General features: G+C 33.1%; 1 protein-coding gene and 1 pseudogene across 9 annotated transcripts in view; both read right to left on the minus strand.

Annotated features, from left to right (window-relative positions):
• The window catches only part of LOC144837443 (tyrosine-protein kinase Fer-like), a 21,779-nt gene continuing 5,620 nt past the window's right edge, over positions 1–16,159 (minus strand). For 4 of the 9 annotated variants that reach the window (XM_078692553.1, XM_078692583.1, XM_078692560.1 and 1 more), the window contains 16 exons: positions 14,652–14,882; positions 13,874–14,047; positions 13,378–13,474; positions 9,807–9,996; positions 9,027–9,164; positions 8,319–8,441; positions 7,751–7,882; positions 7,090–7,273; positions 6,514–6,621; positions 5,895–6,080; positions 5,302–5,484; positions 4,746–4,959; positions 3,854–3,977; positions 2,764–2,930; positions 1,133–1,255; positions 2–964 (listed from right to left, as the gene is read on the minus strand). In XM_078692553.1, coding sequence (XP_078548679.1) covers positions 819–964; positions 1,133–1,255; positions 2,764–2,930; positions 3,854–3,977; positions 4,746–4,959; positions 5,302–5,484; positions 5,895–6,080; positions 6,514–6,621; positions 7,090–7,273; positions 7,751–7,882; positions 8,319–8,441; positions 9,027–9,164; positions 9,807–9,996; positions 13,378–13,474; positions 13,874–14,047; positions 14,652–14,882 — 2,520 coding nt within the window. In that variant the 3' untranslated portion in view covers positions 2–818. Of the gene's footprint in view, positions 965–1,132; positions 1,256–2,763; positions 2,931–3,229; positions 3,388–3,853; positions 3,978–4,745; positions 4,960–5,301; positions 5,485–5,894; positions 6,081–6,513; positions 6,622–7,089; positions 7,274–7,750; positions 7,883–8,318; positions 8,442–9,026; positions 9,165–9,806; positions 9,997–13,377; positions 13,475–13,760; positions 13,834–13,873; positions 14,048–14,651; positions 14,883–16,159 lie in introns of those variants that run through there. The other 5 variants (XR_013611492.1, XR_013611496.1, XM_078692576.1 and 2 more) reach the window with 5 other exon arrangements.
• On the minus strand, positions 4,371–4,488 carry LOC144855098 (5S ribosomal RNA; annotated as a pseudogene).

A 16,159-nucleotide genomic window follows, 5' to 3' on the forward strand; every position in this document is an offset into this window, starting at 1 on the left:
CTATGTGTGTAGAGTGTGACCCAACCTGTCTACAGCCAAGAATATATGTGTGTAGAGTGTGACCCAACCTGTCTACAGCCAAGAATATCTATGTGTGTAGAGTGTGACCAAACCTGTCCAAACCCATGAATATCTGTGTGTGTAGAGTGTGACCAAACCTGTCCAAACCCATGAATATCTATGTGTGTAGAGTGTGACCCGACCTGTCTACAGCCAAGAATATATGTGTGTAGAGTGTGACCCAACCTGTCTACAGCCAAGAATATCTATGTGTGTAGAGTGTGACCAAACCTGTCCAAACCCACCATCACTAACTTACAACTATCCTGTGCTTATTATAAGATGTATAAATGTTTTGTATTGCGCACTGACAGCAGAGAAAGAGAAGTTTGGAAATAATTGCCAGGCAATAACAGGACATAACCTATTATTACTGTTTCTCTAAGCACCGGACATTACTGTTGGAAGAAACTCAGAATTGGGCGAATAGTGGGAGGATTTCTGTCTTTGTGTAATCAACTGTGAAACAGATTTCAGCCTGTGTGTACCATAATTCTGCCTGTGTGCATCAGAGTTCTGTTTTTGCCCGTTGCTTGTGTGTAATAGATTTAACGCCAGTGATTTCTGCCTGTTGTTTTTATTGTAAATTCATTTTGTTATCATCTAAATATATACATTGTGTGCTATGTTTCCTAATATTTAATATGTAATTTAACAAATACTAACCTATATTCTGTTTTACAATAAATAATCTAAGAGTGACACCAACGAGGGAGTACACGATTACAAATTCTAATCTCAGCTATTTTCTGTGTGACCTATGCTTTTAGAAACTTGCAGATACGTTTCAATGTTACATGAATGTCTTTGAATTGTGACCTCTTTTCCGGTTCATACTCCCAACACGACATCATAATCCGATAAACTTCATCTGGCGTTCCTTGAGGAGCAGACATTCGATAACCTAACGTTTTGAGAAAAAAAAAAGGAAATATATGTAGTTCAGTTTGAATGGTTAACCATGCATGTAATTTAAAGTTTTCTATAGGCACGCTCGACTGTGTGTCTAAACGAATATTATATCATGCTCATTGACAATTTTATTATATTCTATAAAATAAAAATATTGTACCTTGTTCAACTTTTTCTCTGGCAACATTATTTGGAAATCCTGGATAGGGTGTGCTACCCCGTGAAAATATCTCCCACAGCAAAATACCGTAACTCCACACATCACATGCTGATGTATAGGTTCCTAGAAGATAAAGTAAATTGATACACAAGATGTTAGAAATGAAGTAAAAATATATTATGGTAGAGGGTTTGCTCAATTAGGCGTTCCCGCTCATAATGAGTCCTCCAGTTGTAGCCTGCCCCGTTTTGATATCAAATATTTAATTTGACCATTAAACCAACCAGAATATTATACTGCATTAGGAACACTTGGCTGAGAAACACCATAGTTAAGAATTATAGCGTAACAAAGTATTAAGTGTAGCTAAGAATTTTGAAAAAGAAATCTGCTTTGAATTAAATTAAGTGGCCAAATTAATATTATCACTGAAGGGCGTTTGGTTTATTTCTAAAAATGTTCTAAAATAATCATTAACATTTCTGAAAATGTTTCCAATTGTTTACTGAAACTAACCAGTAGTACCAGTGTAATGTACAGTAATAGAAACACACTACTGAACTGTACAACTCTTCTATGTAGTGTTCATACAAATTTGCAGTAATGTTTTCTTTAACAATTTTTCCTTTTTTTGCGTTTCATAATAATGTTAAGTTTGGTTCCCACTAAGACGGAACACAAGAGCATACGCCCACCGTAAAAAATTTGACCAATCACGTACAAGCGGGAACCAAGCTTTAGAATTTATTGAAGTAAATAAAATCTTGAATGTCTCTAAAGCTCTGTCTACACCACCAAACTTTATGTGACAACAAAATATGATGTGACCATAATATGGACATGATGATGTCATATCACTACCATATTTAAGCATATCACTACCATATTTAAGCATATCACTACCATATTTGGGTACATCACACTTTTTTTTTGTCAAACTAGTTTGATAGTGTAGACAGAGTTTAAGCAAAAAAAAATAATTCTAATTCCCAAAACCTTAAATATTTTAGTGCCCAGTGTGAAAACATATAAATGCATAAAGTCTTAAATAGTCTCTACATAAATTACAATATTAATCAAAGTTAAACAATTCATGTAGAAAAAAAGATGTTTGTAAGGTGTGGAAGTTTAGCTATTAGTAAAGAATAGAAATGTATGAAAAAATGTTCAATACAAAAATGGATAAATTAATAAAACAATTACTAGGAATGTTCAATTGGATAATGATTTGTCTATATTATATTAAAGTAGGATAAAAATGTATGCAAAAATGATTTAATAAAAAAATGAATAACTTGCATGAACAATTATTCAGTTACTAGGAATTCTAAATTAATTAATGATTTTCAATATTATATGAATAAGGAAAGGATAAAAAATGTATACAAAAATGGTAATTTGATATTTGACAAAATGCCTGGAATAAAAAATCGTAATATTACAAATAAAATTATATTTAATAAAGAAATAATTTTACAAGGAATGGGTGAAAGAGCAATTTGTAATTTTTAAATGATTTACAGAAAAAAAAACCTGATTATGCAAATGAGATTTTAGTTGCTATAGCGAATGACATTTGAGCTGCTGCATTTTTTTTTCAGCCAATCAAATTGCTGATTGAAAATTGTTACCATAATTGAGAGCCTCAGGAGCGGTCCACTTAATAGGGACCTGTCTAGTATCACCCATCGTATACGTATTATCATCTTCAACTTCTCTCGACATGCCAAAATCGCTAATCTTAGTTACAATGGCATGGCCACTTACGTGAACAAGACAATTTCTTGCCGCTAAATCTCTAATAAAATTAAAAGATTATCTTTAAGGAATAGATAGAATAAAGAATACTGTGTGGATAGGATATGATACACGATGTAATATATTGATAATCTTTTGTGCCAAAAAAAGGAAAAAAAAAACAGAAAAGAAACCTTCATTATAAACAAAGTGTTCAAATAGTTCATGACCACTATTATCCAAATTGGTTGTATTTATTTGAGGACAGAAACATACAACATATTATATTGTGCATCATGTGACCTATATCCCACACAAACATGCCAGCTGGTAGGCTTGCCTCACCAGACACCTCCTTACCATAATTCATAGCCTCCGGCGCAGTCCATTTAATTGGGATTTGTCTCATTGAACCACCCACTGAATACACGCCATCTTCCTCCTCTCGTGACATGCCGAAATCGCTGATTTTTACGACACTTTTGTCGCCCACTAGGCAATTTCTGGCGGCTAAATCTCTGATGGAATGATAATAGTTAAGCTGAAAATGCTAGTAATGGTTGGGGACCATAGAGAGTTGTATTTATGATAATAATATTACTATCAGTAAATTGTAATATACAGTAGGTATGGTTGGACACAATACACCAATACATCTAACCTAACATGGTTTGTAACTGCTTACATTGATGTAATGCTTGCATAATGAAGAACATACAAGATATAAAACTTCGATTGAATCCCTATTCATGGAGTGCATTCTTTCCTTCTGGTGGAAACACAAATAGATACTATTTTTTGTATCAATCTTAAAAGGTAACAGATCTAAAGCTCTGTCTACACTATCAAACTTTATGTGACAAATGTGATGTGCCCATATATGGACATGATGATGTCATATCACTACCATATTTGGGCATATCACTACCATATTTGGGCACATCACACTTTTTTTGTCAACTAGTTTGATAATAATGTTTTTACCTGTGGATGCAGTTTTTCTGTTCCAAGTACGCCATCCCAGCTGCGGCATTCTCACCCATGCGTAACATCACTTTTTGGTTTAAGTCATTCTTATCAGACCGTAAATAAGACAATAAATCACCACCTTAGTAGAAATAAAATTAAAATAATGGCAAAATTATACAAGATATTCTAGAAACTAAAAAAGCTAGAAGTGACTACTTATCTCACTAAGTACAAAAGTGACTGATGATCAAATATGGCTTGCCTCTCGTTATTTTGAGTCAGTTTTATTTTAAAATGGCCGACTTCTGTCGTAAACGATAATGTCAATTAGTCTTACATTCATCTGAATGATGACTAAGCCAGGACTGTTAAAAGCACCTTTGGCTGGTTCCAACATTGACCAAGGGCTTTTCTCGTCCAGTGTAAACTAGAGGAGAGGCATAAGCCAATACGTCTGAGGCAGATACTAGATGCAGGGGCTGCCATTCGGCAGTGCTGATTTCAAATGCCTAATGGGACCTCAGCTCCATATACAGTACAGCACCCGGTATTCCCAGATGGTCTCCCATCCAAGCTCTAACCGGGCCCAACGTTGCTTAACTTCAGTGATCTGACAAGAACCGGTGTTTCAACATGGTAAGGCCGCATAGTCAGTTTTATACTATGTTATTTAAACATAATCAGTGCATCTATTGGTAGTTCAATTTAAACTAGTAAAAAAGTTTTTGTCTAAAATGGTAATAGTCAACTCTCCCAATACCAGACACAACTGATCGAATTGTTTTCCAATTTATAGTATTTTGAATGTTTTTTTATGGTAAAATATGAATTTGGGACTTTTTGAACCTCAAGGAAAGTCTGGTGTTGAGAGTTTTTGGTTTTAAGAAAGTCAGCTGTATTTTATTACCTGAGACAAGTTCCATGACAATGTAAATTGGATGTCGATCCGTACACACGCCAATTAACTTGACAATGTTCGTATGATCATATTGCTTCAGGATTTTAGCTTCCATAAGGAACTTCCGCCTGGAATCAGCATCAACCGTCTCTTTACATGTTTTGACAGCAACTGGAAACCCATTTTTCTTCAAGACACCACGAACAACATCTCCAAAATGACCCTGAAATCAAATAATTGATAAAAATGTAACTTGCTTGATCTTGAAAATGGTGGTATGATACCACCGAAATGTCGATCTCTGTTTTTTTATATTGAAACTAATGATTTTGTCTAAGAAAATATTGGAAAAATATAAGAAAATAATAAGAAAAATATAAGAAAATAGTTTACATATATTTTTACCCTTAAATCTTTTTTTCAAAATCCATATCATCAAATAAAAGAATTTTTTGATAAATAAAAAAATACTATAGTATTAATAGTACTTTTCGTGCTGAATTTAAATTGGTTTTTGTTTCATTCTTATATACTCTACATGTACAATGTTAACAATTAATCTTACTGCTCCCAATTTTTCACCGAGGTCAATGTCCTCATGTCTGAGGTCATGTTCATCTCTGACCCTCGGGACCCCATGTTTGAGAACCGCCTGAGATGCTTTGGTAACTGCGTTGCCAGACTCTAACTGACTGTAAATTAAGTGCGTCACGCTTGAATAGGCTTCTCCTTCTAATCTGTATTGTTTCTGTAAAAAAAAAATTGAACAAAAATTTGATTTTTTTCAAAGACAGTAGAATCTCTCATTTGGGACACACTTATTCAGGGCACACCCCTATTAAGGGGAAACCTTCCTTTTTCAAATTCATTTGTTTCACATCAATTTTAGGGAACACTTGAATGAAGAGAACAATTTTCTATGAAACAAATAGGGGAAATATATGTTTAAAACTATAGTCAAACTTTATTCAGGGGATACCACAAAAACCTTGTTGGGTCCTGAAGATGTCCCTGTAATAGAGGTTTTACTATAAATTAAATTTGTTCACGAATAATGGAATGTTTTTTCAACAAAGTGAATATATTGTTAATCGCTTAATGGGTAAAAATTCATGGGAAACCTGGCAACTAAAATGACTATCTGCAACACATCATTACCTCAGCAGTGACTTGGATTGGAAAATGTCGAACTCTGTTGTTGGCTCGGGCAGACAAGACATACTGGCCCGAGGCATCACTCTTTTCTCGTACAAGGAAATTGCCGTCGTTTATCAGCAGTACCTCAGCATCTCTACGTGGAATGGCGCCATGATACCACGCTTGCTCATCAAGCGGTTTGTCTTTCTATTAACGAATTCCAAAAAAATATGTTTAAATTTACAAGGCGATTGATTGATTTACAGATAGAAATTGTTCGGAACTCATAAATACAATTACAATGCAATCAAGTTTTGGAATTCAAAGGATAACATAAAAAAGTTTAATCTCTACGTTTAAAATTTAAAATACTACTGTTTTTATGAGGTTAAAGTTTATTCCATTCTTCAGCGCCCATGAGTTTTAAAGTACTCTACTTCCAATGCAAATTTTAGAAATTATTAAAAAACGCTCTCGCTCATTTATTTTTTATAATGTGAACATTTGTGATAGGAGTAAAGAAATTCTTTAAATGCTACAGAATTGTAGCATTTATGAAAATTAGGTGTTTAAAAAATTATTTCTAGTCTAGTATTTTACATATACTGTTTGTTGGTGGCAATAAATATATGATTAATACCTCTCTTTCTGTTGATACATTTCCATTAACTCTTTTCGGATGTTTTTTTGGTTTTATAGATGTCAGGAATTTCTTAGCGCTACTAGATTCTGGTGTGGGCGTGGTCGTCTAAAAAAAATTGTAATACAAACTATATTTTACTGCATTTAGGCTATATAAATTTAATTTAGCATATAAAGCAAAACTGATAAATACACAATCTAGAGAGTTTGTTTCAATTATCAATCATATTAGAAAGTTTTGGCCGAAATGAGAGGAAAAACATTGGTTTAGAACCAGCTTCCATATACATATCCATCAGTGTCAATTTCTTAAGAAATTCAAGTCACTTCTAAACTCTCACCTGTTTTAATAATTCTTGTTGGTCTTTTATCGCTGTGAGACATCAGTAAACAGCACTTTCTAAATGTTTACTATTACTATTAAATCCTCTTAATAAAATAGATAAACAATTCTCTTAAAAAATATTTCCTTATAAATATACACTTTATTCTAACAGTTCCTCGTTTATATCTTACTCTACTAGTCCCTTGTTTTATATATACCTTACCTAATCTATCCCCTTGCTTTACTTACTTTAATAGTCCCTTGACTGGGTTGTTCTCCGGTGAAATCAATACCAGGTGGGGGCATCTCATCTCCGAGTGCTTTGATTGCGTCGTCTAATATCGTGTACTGCGTACTGAGTATTGCTTCCAGACAGCGCTTCTCACCTATCAATTTTAGCACTGTTCTGTAATCCTTTTGCTTTGCCAATAACCTAAAAAAAAAAAAAAAATTTATAATGATTAAACAAATGCAGGGAAAATTTAAGAAGCATATTTTAACTGTCCTCTTAATAGTGGTGTCTACTGAATAGGGGTGTCCAAAGGAGAGGTTCCAAGGGCAGCTACAGGGGGTAGTCGCTCCATGGTTCTGGTGGTAGAACAAGACTATAAAACGTAGGTCCAAAATGCTTGTGTGCACTTCACAAAACCTAGTACATCTGAGTGGCTGGACAGACCGAGCACCTTAAAGTGGTTTCATTGACACAACCCTTAGGGGAGAAGCATGCAGTTAGTCCGCGCAATGAACCATTTGTTGGTTTTTCGGAGCTATACAAGAACTTGTATATAACTACTTTTTCATCATATCAAGACTATTATATTATATGTTAGTGCCCCCTCCCCCACCCACTGTATTTATAAGATTAGAATTACTTCTGAATGGTTACTTCAGTAAATCATTCAATACTCACTCTAAAATCATGCTTTCTTGTGCCTCTGTTGGATGTATTGATTTAATCTCTTCTTCTAAATTCTTCAGTTCATTTTCTTTGTCAGTCAAAACCTGCCTTAACCCATTTAACTCATCACCAATCTGAGAATGTCTAAGGGACAACACAAACATTATGTTTTATTATGTTTCATCAGTTTTTTGACATAATATCTTTGTTGATTTTGTGTTTTATAGTTTATTTTGTATTTACTGTTTGTATTGTTTGAGTGTCCCTAATGATCAGCTGATGCTGGATGGACCACCCACATAAAATATTGTTGAAATAAAATAAATAAATAAATAATATCAGTCTATACACTGATTGTAATATATTTGTATATTTTGTTTTTTTTAAAATGTTATTTATCTTTTCTTAACACCTCAATTCCATTTTCTTAGCAATTCTATTGTTTTGCAAATTTATAAATACACCATGCCATTAATCTAAACATGTTTGTTTAATCATAAATTAGTCATATAATACTGCATTTTAAAATTATTTTTGCTGCTAAATATCTAAAAAACTATTCTTTAAAAAGTTAACTTACGTGTGTTCGATGGCTTCACAAGTGAGGTTATTGAGAACAATTTCGTCGTGTTTAAGCGAATTTTGAAATTCAGCCATAGGTGAGCCATCAAACTCAAACTGGTCCTTTAAAGGTGGGTCAATTCTGAAAAAAAAAAGGCATTTATATATAATATTACATTAAATGAAATTTACAAACTATTTATACTCAAACTATATAATTTACCATTATGTTAAATGTGGGAGAATAACCTGTGTCTCGCAGCCTATCTGGGCCTAATTACGCACAGATGTGGACGATATACACAACAGTGTTCATATCATACAGCTGCCATTAAAGAGCGCTTATTCGTCTGTCCATGACAGAGGCTGAGATGGACCAGTACACCGGGATAACCCTATACTCTTCCGAAAGATACACTAGGTTCTTTAAAGTGCACACAAGCCATACGTGTACACTGACCCAGTTGTCATCCGAGAAGACTTGTTTCACCACCAGAACCATGGTAGAGTAGAGTCTTGTTTAGTGTTAACTGTTATTCATAGTAATGAACATAAGTTATTTAGAAAAATTGCTTTATAGCACCAAACTACACTGCACATAGGACATCACATGTTGTCTTATGGCATCTGTACATTCATGTTCCAGTTTACAAGATTCTCATAATAATCTTATATTTTAGCATTATCGCTGCGTTTCTCTCGATGCTATTTTAATTTCTAAACTTACTGGTAACTTTCAATAAATCCTATATATTCATTTTCTGGTTGAATTTCGTTGATATTCTGAACAATTGCATCATTGATCTCTATAAATGGTTGACTACTGGTGTTTGTGAGTTGAGCCATATGCAGCATTATTTCTTTTCTGCAAGAAAATAGATCCAGTAAATTATAACCGTCTGTTTGTCTGTCTGTCTGTTCATAGGTAGACAAGCAAATTCAATTTGTTAATCTTTCTTGACATGGGCCAGAGAGTTTTCTTAATTTAATCTATTTAAAGGTTAATAAATATAAATTGTAATTGTCCACATGCTTAACTGGAAAATTAGGAAATTTGGCAGCCAGCAGTGTAGCTCCTATCCAGACCAGCAAACTGCGGGGGAAACTCCTATTTTGTGGTACAGACAGACTCAAACCCATGCCTCTCGCAGTCCTATCCCTTACCATATTCCATACCACGCTCTCTAAAACAATCATCAATAACTATTCTGAGGGAGCTTTTTTTTATGGTCTTTTTACAAGACAGTATGAAATAGAGTATTACTGCTACAGATAGTCAGTTATTCTCACAAATGTTTGTAAATTACTTTCTGTATACCATAGCCACAATTACCATAATGCTGGATTATAGTGAAAAATATTGCAAGCGCCGATATCTATGGCTCAAATAAACATCCGATGTAAACATTAAGGGCTTAACCAAATTTTGATCAAGGATAATCTTTAAATGCAATTAATCCAATACGGATTAAGAAGATAAATATCTTTAAAATGAAAGATATCTTACAGTTGAGCCACTTGGCTTTCTTGCGTTTCTTGCAAGCACTGAAGCAGCCTGGGTAATATTGTTTGTCGATAGTGCTCTTGATGAAGATCTGCTGCCCTCAATGATAGAATGTAATCATTGTGAACCTTGTGCAGCTTGTTGGTATTCTTGCGATATTTGTCTTTTGCCTTTTCTAAATCTTTAGATTTTGCTATAAAAAAAGGAATTATAAGATAAGAATTTAAATGTTCGTATATTCACATGAGAAAAGCTGGAAATATGTAGGATTTAATAAGTTGCAAATTAACTGAAATGTTCTGTGAATTATTTAGCCAGTGACACAGAGTAGCAGATGTATTAGGCCTTAAGCTCTGTCTACACTATCAAACTTTATGTGGCAAAAACAATTTGATGTCCCCATATATGGACATGATGATATCATATCACTACCATATTTGAGCATATCACTACCATATTTGGGTACATCACACTTATTTTGTCAAACTAATTTGATAGTGTACAATATAAAATGTGAAAATTAACAGAGTTTGCAATAATCTAAAACAACATAAAGCAATAGTATAGGAGACACATTTGTTAAAAATCAAACACATTTTGTATGGAGGCAATATTGTCACTTATGGAGCGCAAAAAAGGCTTTTAACAACTCATTGAACAGCTATAGCTAGAGTACATGGTTCCCAGGAGGCTAACAATACAATATTGTTGATGTCCCTTAATAGCTCTCAACTTCTATGACACTAAACTCACAGCAAACTGTGTTGTCATAATTGAACTTGATATTAATGGCTACAAAACTGTGGTGGCATATTATTACTGTTTAATATTCAAAGATGTGACATAACTAATGAGTTTAATGCATAAAATTATACAATATTTAAATAATTTAAACTACAGTACAGCGTATAAAACGTATGTTTTATTTAGGAATCCACATGAAGGCTTGTTTATACTGTAGTACCTGTTGTGTAAAGCTAGTAGGCCATTGGTTATAAGTCAACATTATCCTAAATGCAATGTGGTCAGTTGGCCAAAATGCTAAAGTAGTTGACCCAACGTCAATGGCGGTCAATCAAATAACCTTACTTCTAAATCTAAATTTGTATAGAGATAACTGGTTAAATGATCAAGTGTTTACAACTAATTAGGAATCGGTTATTTGAAATTTGGCCAAAAAATTTGAAGTAATTTATTCACACGGTTATTAGGGATCTTGTGATTTTGGGTTTGGCAATTTTTGTCAAGCCCCTCTGACCAAATTTAGTCGATAGTGACGACCATGTGACAACCTAGTGAATCTTTTTGGGTGTCAATCTGGACGATGTAATGCATTATTTTGTCAAATTGAAAGCTCAAGGTGTGTAGTGAATTGTTTATAAAAACATCATAAATATAGGAAGTGGTAACTATGGTGCAGAAGAAGAACATACTAAACAAAGTCCGCTTTTTATAATTAAGCATTGATTTTTCAAGCGTCAGTTTCCTTCAAGGAAGACATAACATGATTATTGGCAATTGAACAAAACATTGATTGGCCTGAATAACAAAGCTTATTGAGATAGTGAGGGCAATAATTCAAGTGGTTGTGGTGGTTTAGAGTTAAAAAATGAAGGCCTTACAAAAAAGTAACCAATTCTTAGAACTGTCTAAGTTCATTATGAAAGACGAATACACAGGACAAGGATGTCATGTGCAGTAGAACCTCTATTAAGGGAACATCTTTGAGATAAAGTGTTTTACTAATATAATAGGGTGTCTTGTGAATAGGGGTTGGCTGTTGTGATAATTTCTTTCTCCCTTGTTCGTTTCATGGTTGGCTGTTGTGATAATTTCTTTCTCCCTTGTTCGTTTCATGGTTGGCTGTTGTGTTCAAACATGCCCCTTGTTCGATCCATCATAAAGTGTCCCCTTAATAGGGATGTTCCAAAGTATAGCTTTTACTGTAATTTGCAAGTGGGGATGGAAACAGAATGAAAACAGTAGTGTATATTTAGAAAATGGTATTCTGCCAGAAACATATTTTTAAAAAAACAACCATCCTTTCATTTGGTAGTACTACAGCCTCAAACAAGGAAAATATTATAGATACATTTATTTATTTCAAACAGGAAGTGAAGATACTAAACAGATTTTATATACTGTTTACTAAACAAAAGTTGATCAATTTACTGATTGAATCTGATAAAAATCTCAATATTTTGAGGGTCAAAAAGCAATTGAATGTACTTCAAAATTAATTAGCAGAAACAGACAAATGGAATGCAGTACTTGTATTGCTATTTTCTAGTTTCACTACATAAACCATTGACAGTAAAAACCACAATCAACAATACAAACAGTGTATGAAAATGTTATTACTACACTCAAAGATAAAAATGATAATAGGTATTTACATACTGTATAAAGGAGTTTATTAATTTAATCTGATAAAAAACAGTAATATTTATCTAGACACATACTTGGGCTAGAATTTAACCCATAGCCATCAGCACAAGCTCTGTGGTCTAGAGGTATGAATGCCAGGTTAGTGATCTGGAGGTCGTGGGTTCGAGTCCTATTCCTTGCAAATTGTTGTACTTAGTATACAAGTACAAATTACGTCAGAGTAGGGCAAAACATCTGACCAAACTAATAACACCCTGATGCAAAGCTACTCCACATATCTCCACACACTACTGTAGTGTTTAGCTAGGCTACATTACAATGATGATATCCAATGGACATTCTCATATTTTTTCTCAACCAATTTCTTTTCAACAGAACACGTCTTCAAACAAGAAATTTTTCCTTTCAAATCAAAACATGACTAGCTGTAAAAACTGTGTTAAACAAAATTTCAGTGGTAAATGCAACGAAAAAAAAAAACCGCCTTTCTCAAATCAAAACGTGACTAGCTGTAAAAACCGTGTTAAATGGAATTTGAGTGGTTAATTGCTTATTTTCAGGAAGTTGTAAAGAATAATGAGGGAAAAGAACGCTTCAATTAGCCTACACATTTAATATGTTAAATATGTAGTGACTATGAGATATGTTGATTTTGAATTGATCAAACAGATTACTGAATATACAAACATCGTATTATGAACAATATTTATACAGTATTTATGTAGTGTCAATGCCATTTTGTACATCCTACAGCATTGTTTGTTTATAGAGATATAAGGAAATGATGGCCTTCTTCAGTCTTTCTTTTATGTAACCCATTTCCTGGTAGGTATATTATTTTATAGATTATCTGGTTTAAAGAATTATATAGACCTACCACACCAACATACTAGTATATTTCGATCAACAGGGATGCTTACAGTATTACTGCTACAGTATTTTTATGAATATGGGCATTCAATATTGTATATTATATTTATAATAGAAAGACATGACACTTATTCTTGAAAATAGGAAAGCCCTATAGCACAGACTACACTTTCTTGAAAATATGGCATAAACAATTATTCATTACGATAAGAGCACGTATTAAAATTTAGGATGATAACTTAAAAATAGTGCATGCTATCATGCAAAAAAAAAACCCCCAAAACAAAGCTATATTTTGAGAAGTAAATAATATTACCTTTTACAAGGGCATCTTCATATTTCATTTTTGCCTCTTTGGTTTCCCTTGCTAATCTTTGATATTTTGATAAATTCTCTTTTACATCTTCTTTTGCCTATTGAATAAAAATCCAAAATAATTGAATAAAAAACATAATTATCATATAATGAATATGGCATGACAAAAAATAAAATACAGTAAAGGTTGAGGTGTACTTTATGAATAAACAAACTAAATATTAAATGAGGTGGAAAGGATATAAGGGACGGATACAGAGAGGAGGTGGTAATGTGGTGAAGGCGTTAATCACATTGATTGGTCATTTCCCTAATAAGAATAACAAAAACATGACATAGTGCATCTACTGTAAGCCCATGGGCCACAAAGCAAATCATCTTTACCTTCACAAATTCAGAATCTATTCTATAATGTTCTGGCATATATTGTTGTTTAGCTTCGTTTTTTTCACGTATAAAAACGAGTTTATCTACCAGGCTGAAATGGGCAAACTTACCTTCACAAATTCAGAATCTATTCTATGACGTTCTTGCATATATTGTCGTTTAGCTTCGTTTTTTTCACGTATAAGAACGGTGAGTTTATCCACCAGACTAGAATTCATTGTTTCTGCGTTTTGCCGGATAAGTCGCTGAGAATTTTCTGATTCTTTGATGAATGTCGTCCACGCCTGCAAATTAAATCTTTAAATTTAACACCGAACAATTTTTTTAGTTATAGCTGCATTTTATTGAAATACAGTTGCAGCTTGTAGGTTTTTATTGATCCGGTTTACTTTTTATTTCTGTATGTGTAAACATTAGTTAACATAAGAACAAGGAAATATAATATACAGTAGTATAGAGGTATTAAATACCTTTGATAATACTATACTATGAATGCTTTCAATACTGTATAACAATGTAGGACTAATTACTGTATAGTACATACCGGATCTACAGAAGTTTGTATACAGTATTCTGACAAAGCCAGTATATAAATAGCATATTAATAGGTTATTTTACTTCAAAAAACTTTATACTATATGACATTGTTTAGTTTAGACTTATATACAGTACAATTCCTAAAGTTATAAACAAATTTAGATACATTTTCTTGAAAAATTTAAATGGGTAGATGAATGAGTTACTGTACTACCATCAGTATACAGTATACCCAGATACATTAATGTGATCCATGTCGGTCCTAATCCATCTCGGCCCAGTTAACACTTTTTGCATTCCATACTTCATTGGGACTGTGTGGACTATTAGGACAGCTTCCAATATACATACCTTGACCAGTACACTGTTATGTGTCAGCTGATTCTCAAGATCAAAACGATTTGCCATGTTTGTAACTCCCGACAAGGCTGCTGCGTATTCACGATCGCATAATACTCGCTTTTGAGCAACACGTCGGAACGTTTCCATTAGCTTAATCTCCTGGTCATTCAGTTTTAGGACCGCTTCGTGCGCGGCCCGACTCTGCAAATCCGTTCCAAACCCCATTTGTGGTGTGGTTGACTACAAACAAAATTAACAAAAACATAATAATATTATAAAATCAATGATATGACTCGGAAAAAAAATGTGGGGAAATTATTGTAGTTTGACAAACAAATTAGACATTCTCCCAAAAAAAGTTTAATCTGGTACTACCGATATACAGTATCAAAAAGCATTACGGGAAAATTGAACATTTTGGGCCAGTCAAATAATGTCTTTAGTTTTGGGAGAGTGATTTTATCACCAGTCCAAAGATTAATTGTCATAAAACTTTTATATAATTTGAATACAATGGTGTAGTAAAGATATACATCAAATTCATAGGTCAATATTAAAATAAAAACTAGAATTTAATTCGTCACTTTGACGAATTATAGGTGATCATTTTTATCATTTTAATGAAATTAATTTTTTTTAAACATGCACGTACGTTAACATACGATCGGAAAATGTTGATGTATGCCATCCTATTATATGCTTATAGTGCTGAGTTGTGCCTATATGCCATATACAATATGTACAGTATATACTGTATATCTATATACAGTGTAGCATAGGTGAAATTACGGGACACACATGTTCTAATTTTTTGGCATGATGACGTTATCAAACTAAACTTTAAGATGACAATTTCGTAAGATAATTAATTGAGCAAAAAAATATAAGATTTGGAAAAAAAATTGGCACGTAGAAGCGCTGTGCGCGCTCTTTGAATTGTGTATAACTTTGACGAAAAATATGAAAAAACTACTTTTTCACTTCAACTGGCCATATGTTAACGTCACAACATCCGATAGGCTTAATTTTTATATGAATTAATATCTACATTTCATCAGCTTTCATAATAAATTATAATCATCAAGGTAACCTTCAATTCTGAAGAGCTGTAAGATATTCAAATTTACTGCGAAGGTGAAATTACACGGCCTACGTTATTCAAGTTTTTACGCGTGATGACGTCATTAAAATGAAGATAGTGTCAACTCATGATAAAGATAATTAATTAAGCAAGCACATACTGAAAGTTGTGCGAAATTCGAGCACACATAACCAAGATGCGCTCTGTTGAATGTGATAATCTACACAAAAAGATAACAAATCCTAATTTTTAAATTCAAGTGGCCATTTGATGACGTCAAAACATTTTGTACGTAAAATGTGTACATGAATTCATATCTACAACTCAATGGCTTCCAGAATAAGTTAAAAAAATCGGGGGTCATCTTGCATTCTGAAGAATTATTTTCATTTTAAAAAAGACCTATTTTTCACCATTTTCAGAACTTTTGTAAAAT

This window comes from Antedon bifida, chromosome 1, assembly GCF_963402885.1.
Source record: "Antedon bifida chromosome 1, ecAntBifi1.1, whole genome shotgun sequence".
NCBI lineage: Eukaryota > Metazoa > Echinodermata > Crinoidea > Comatulida > Antedonidae > Antedon > Antedon bifida.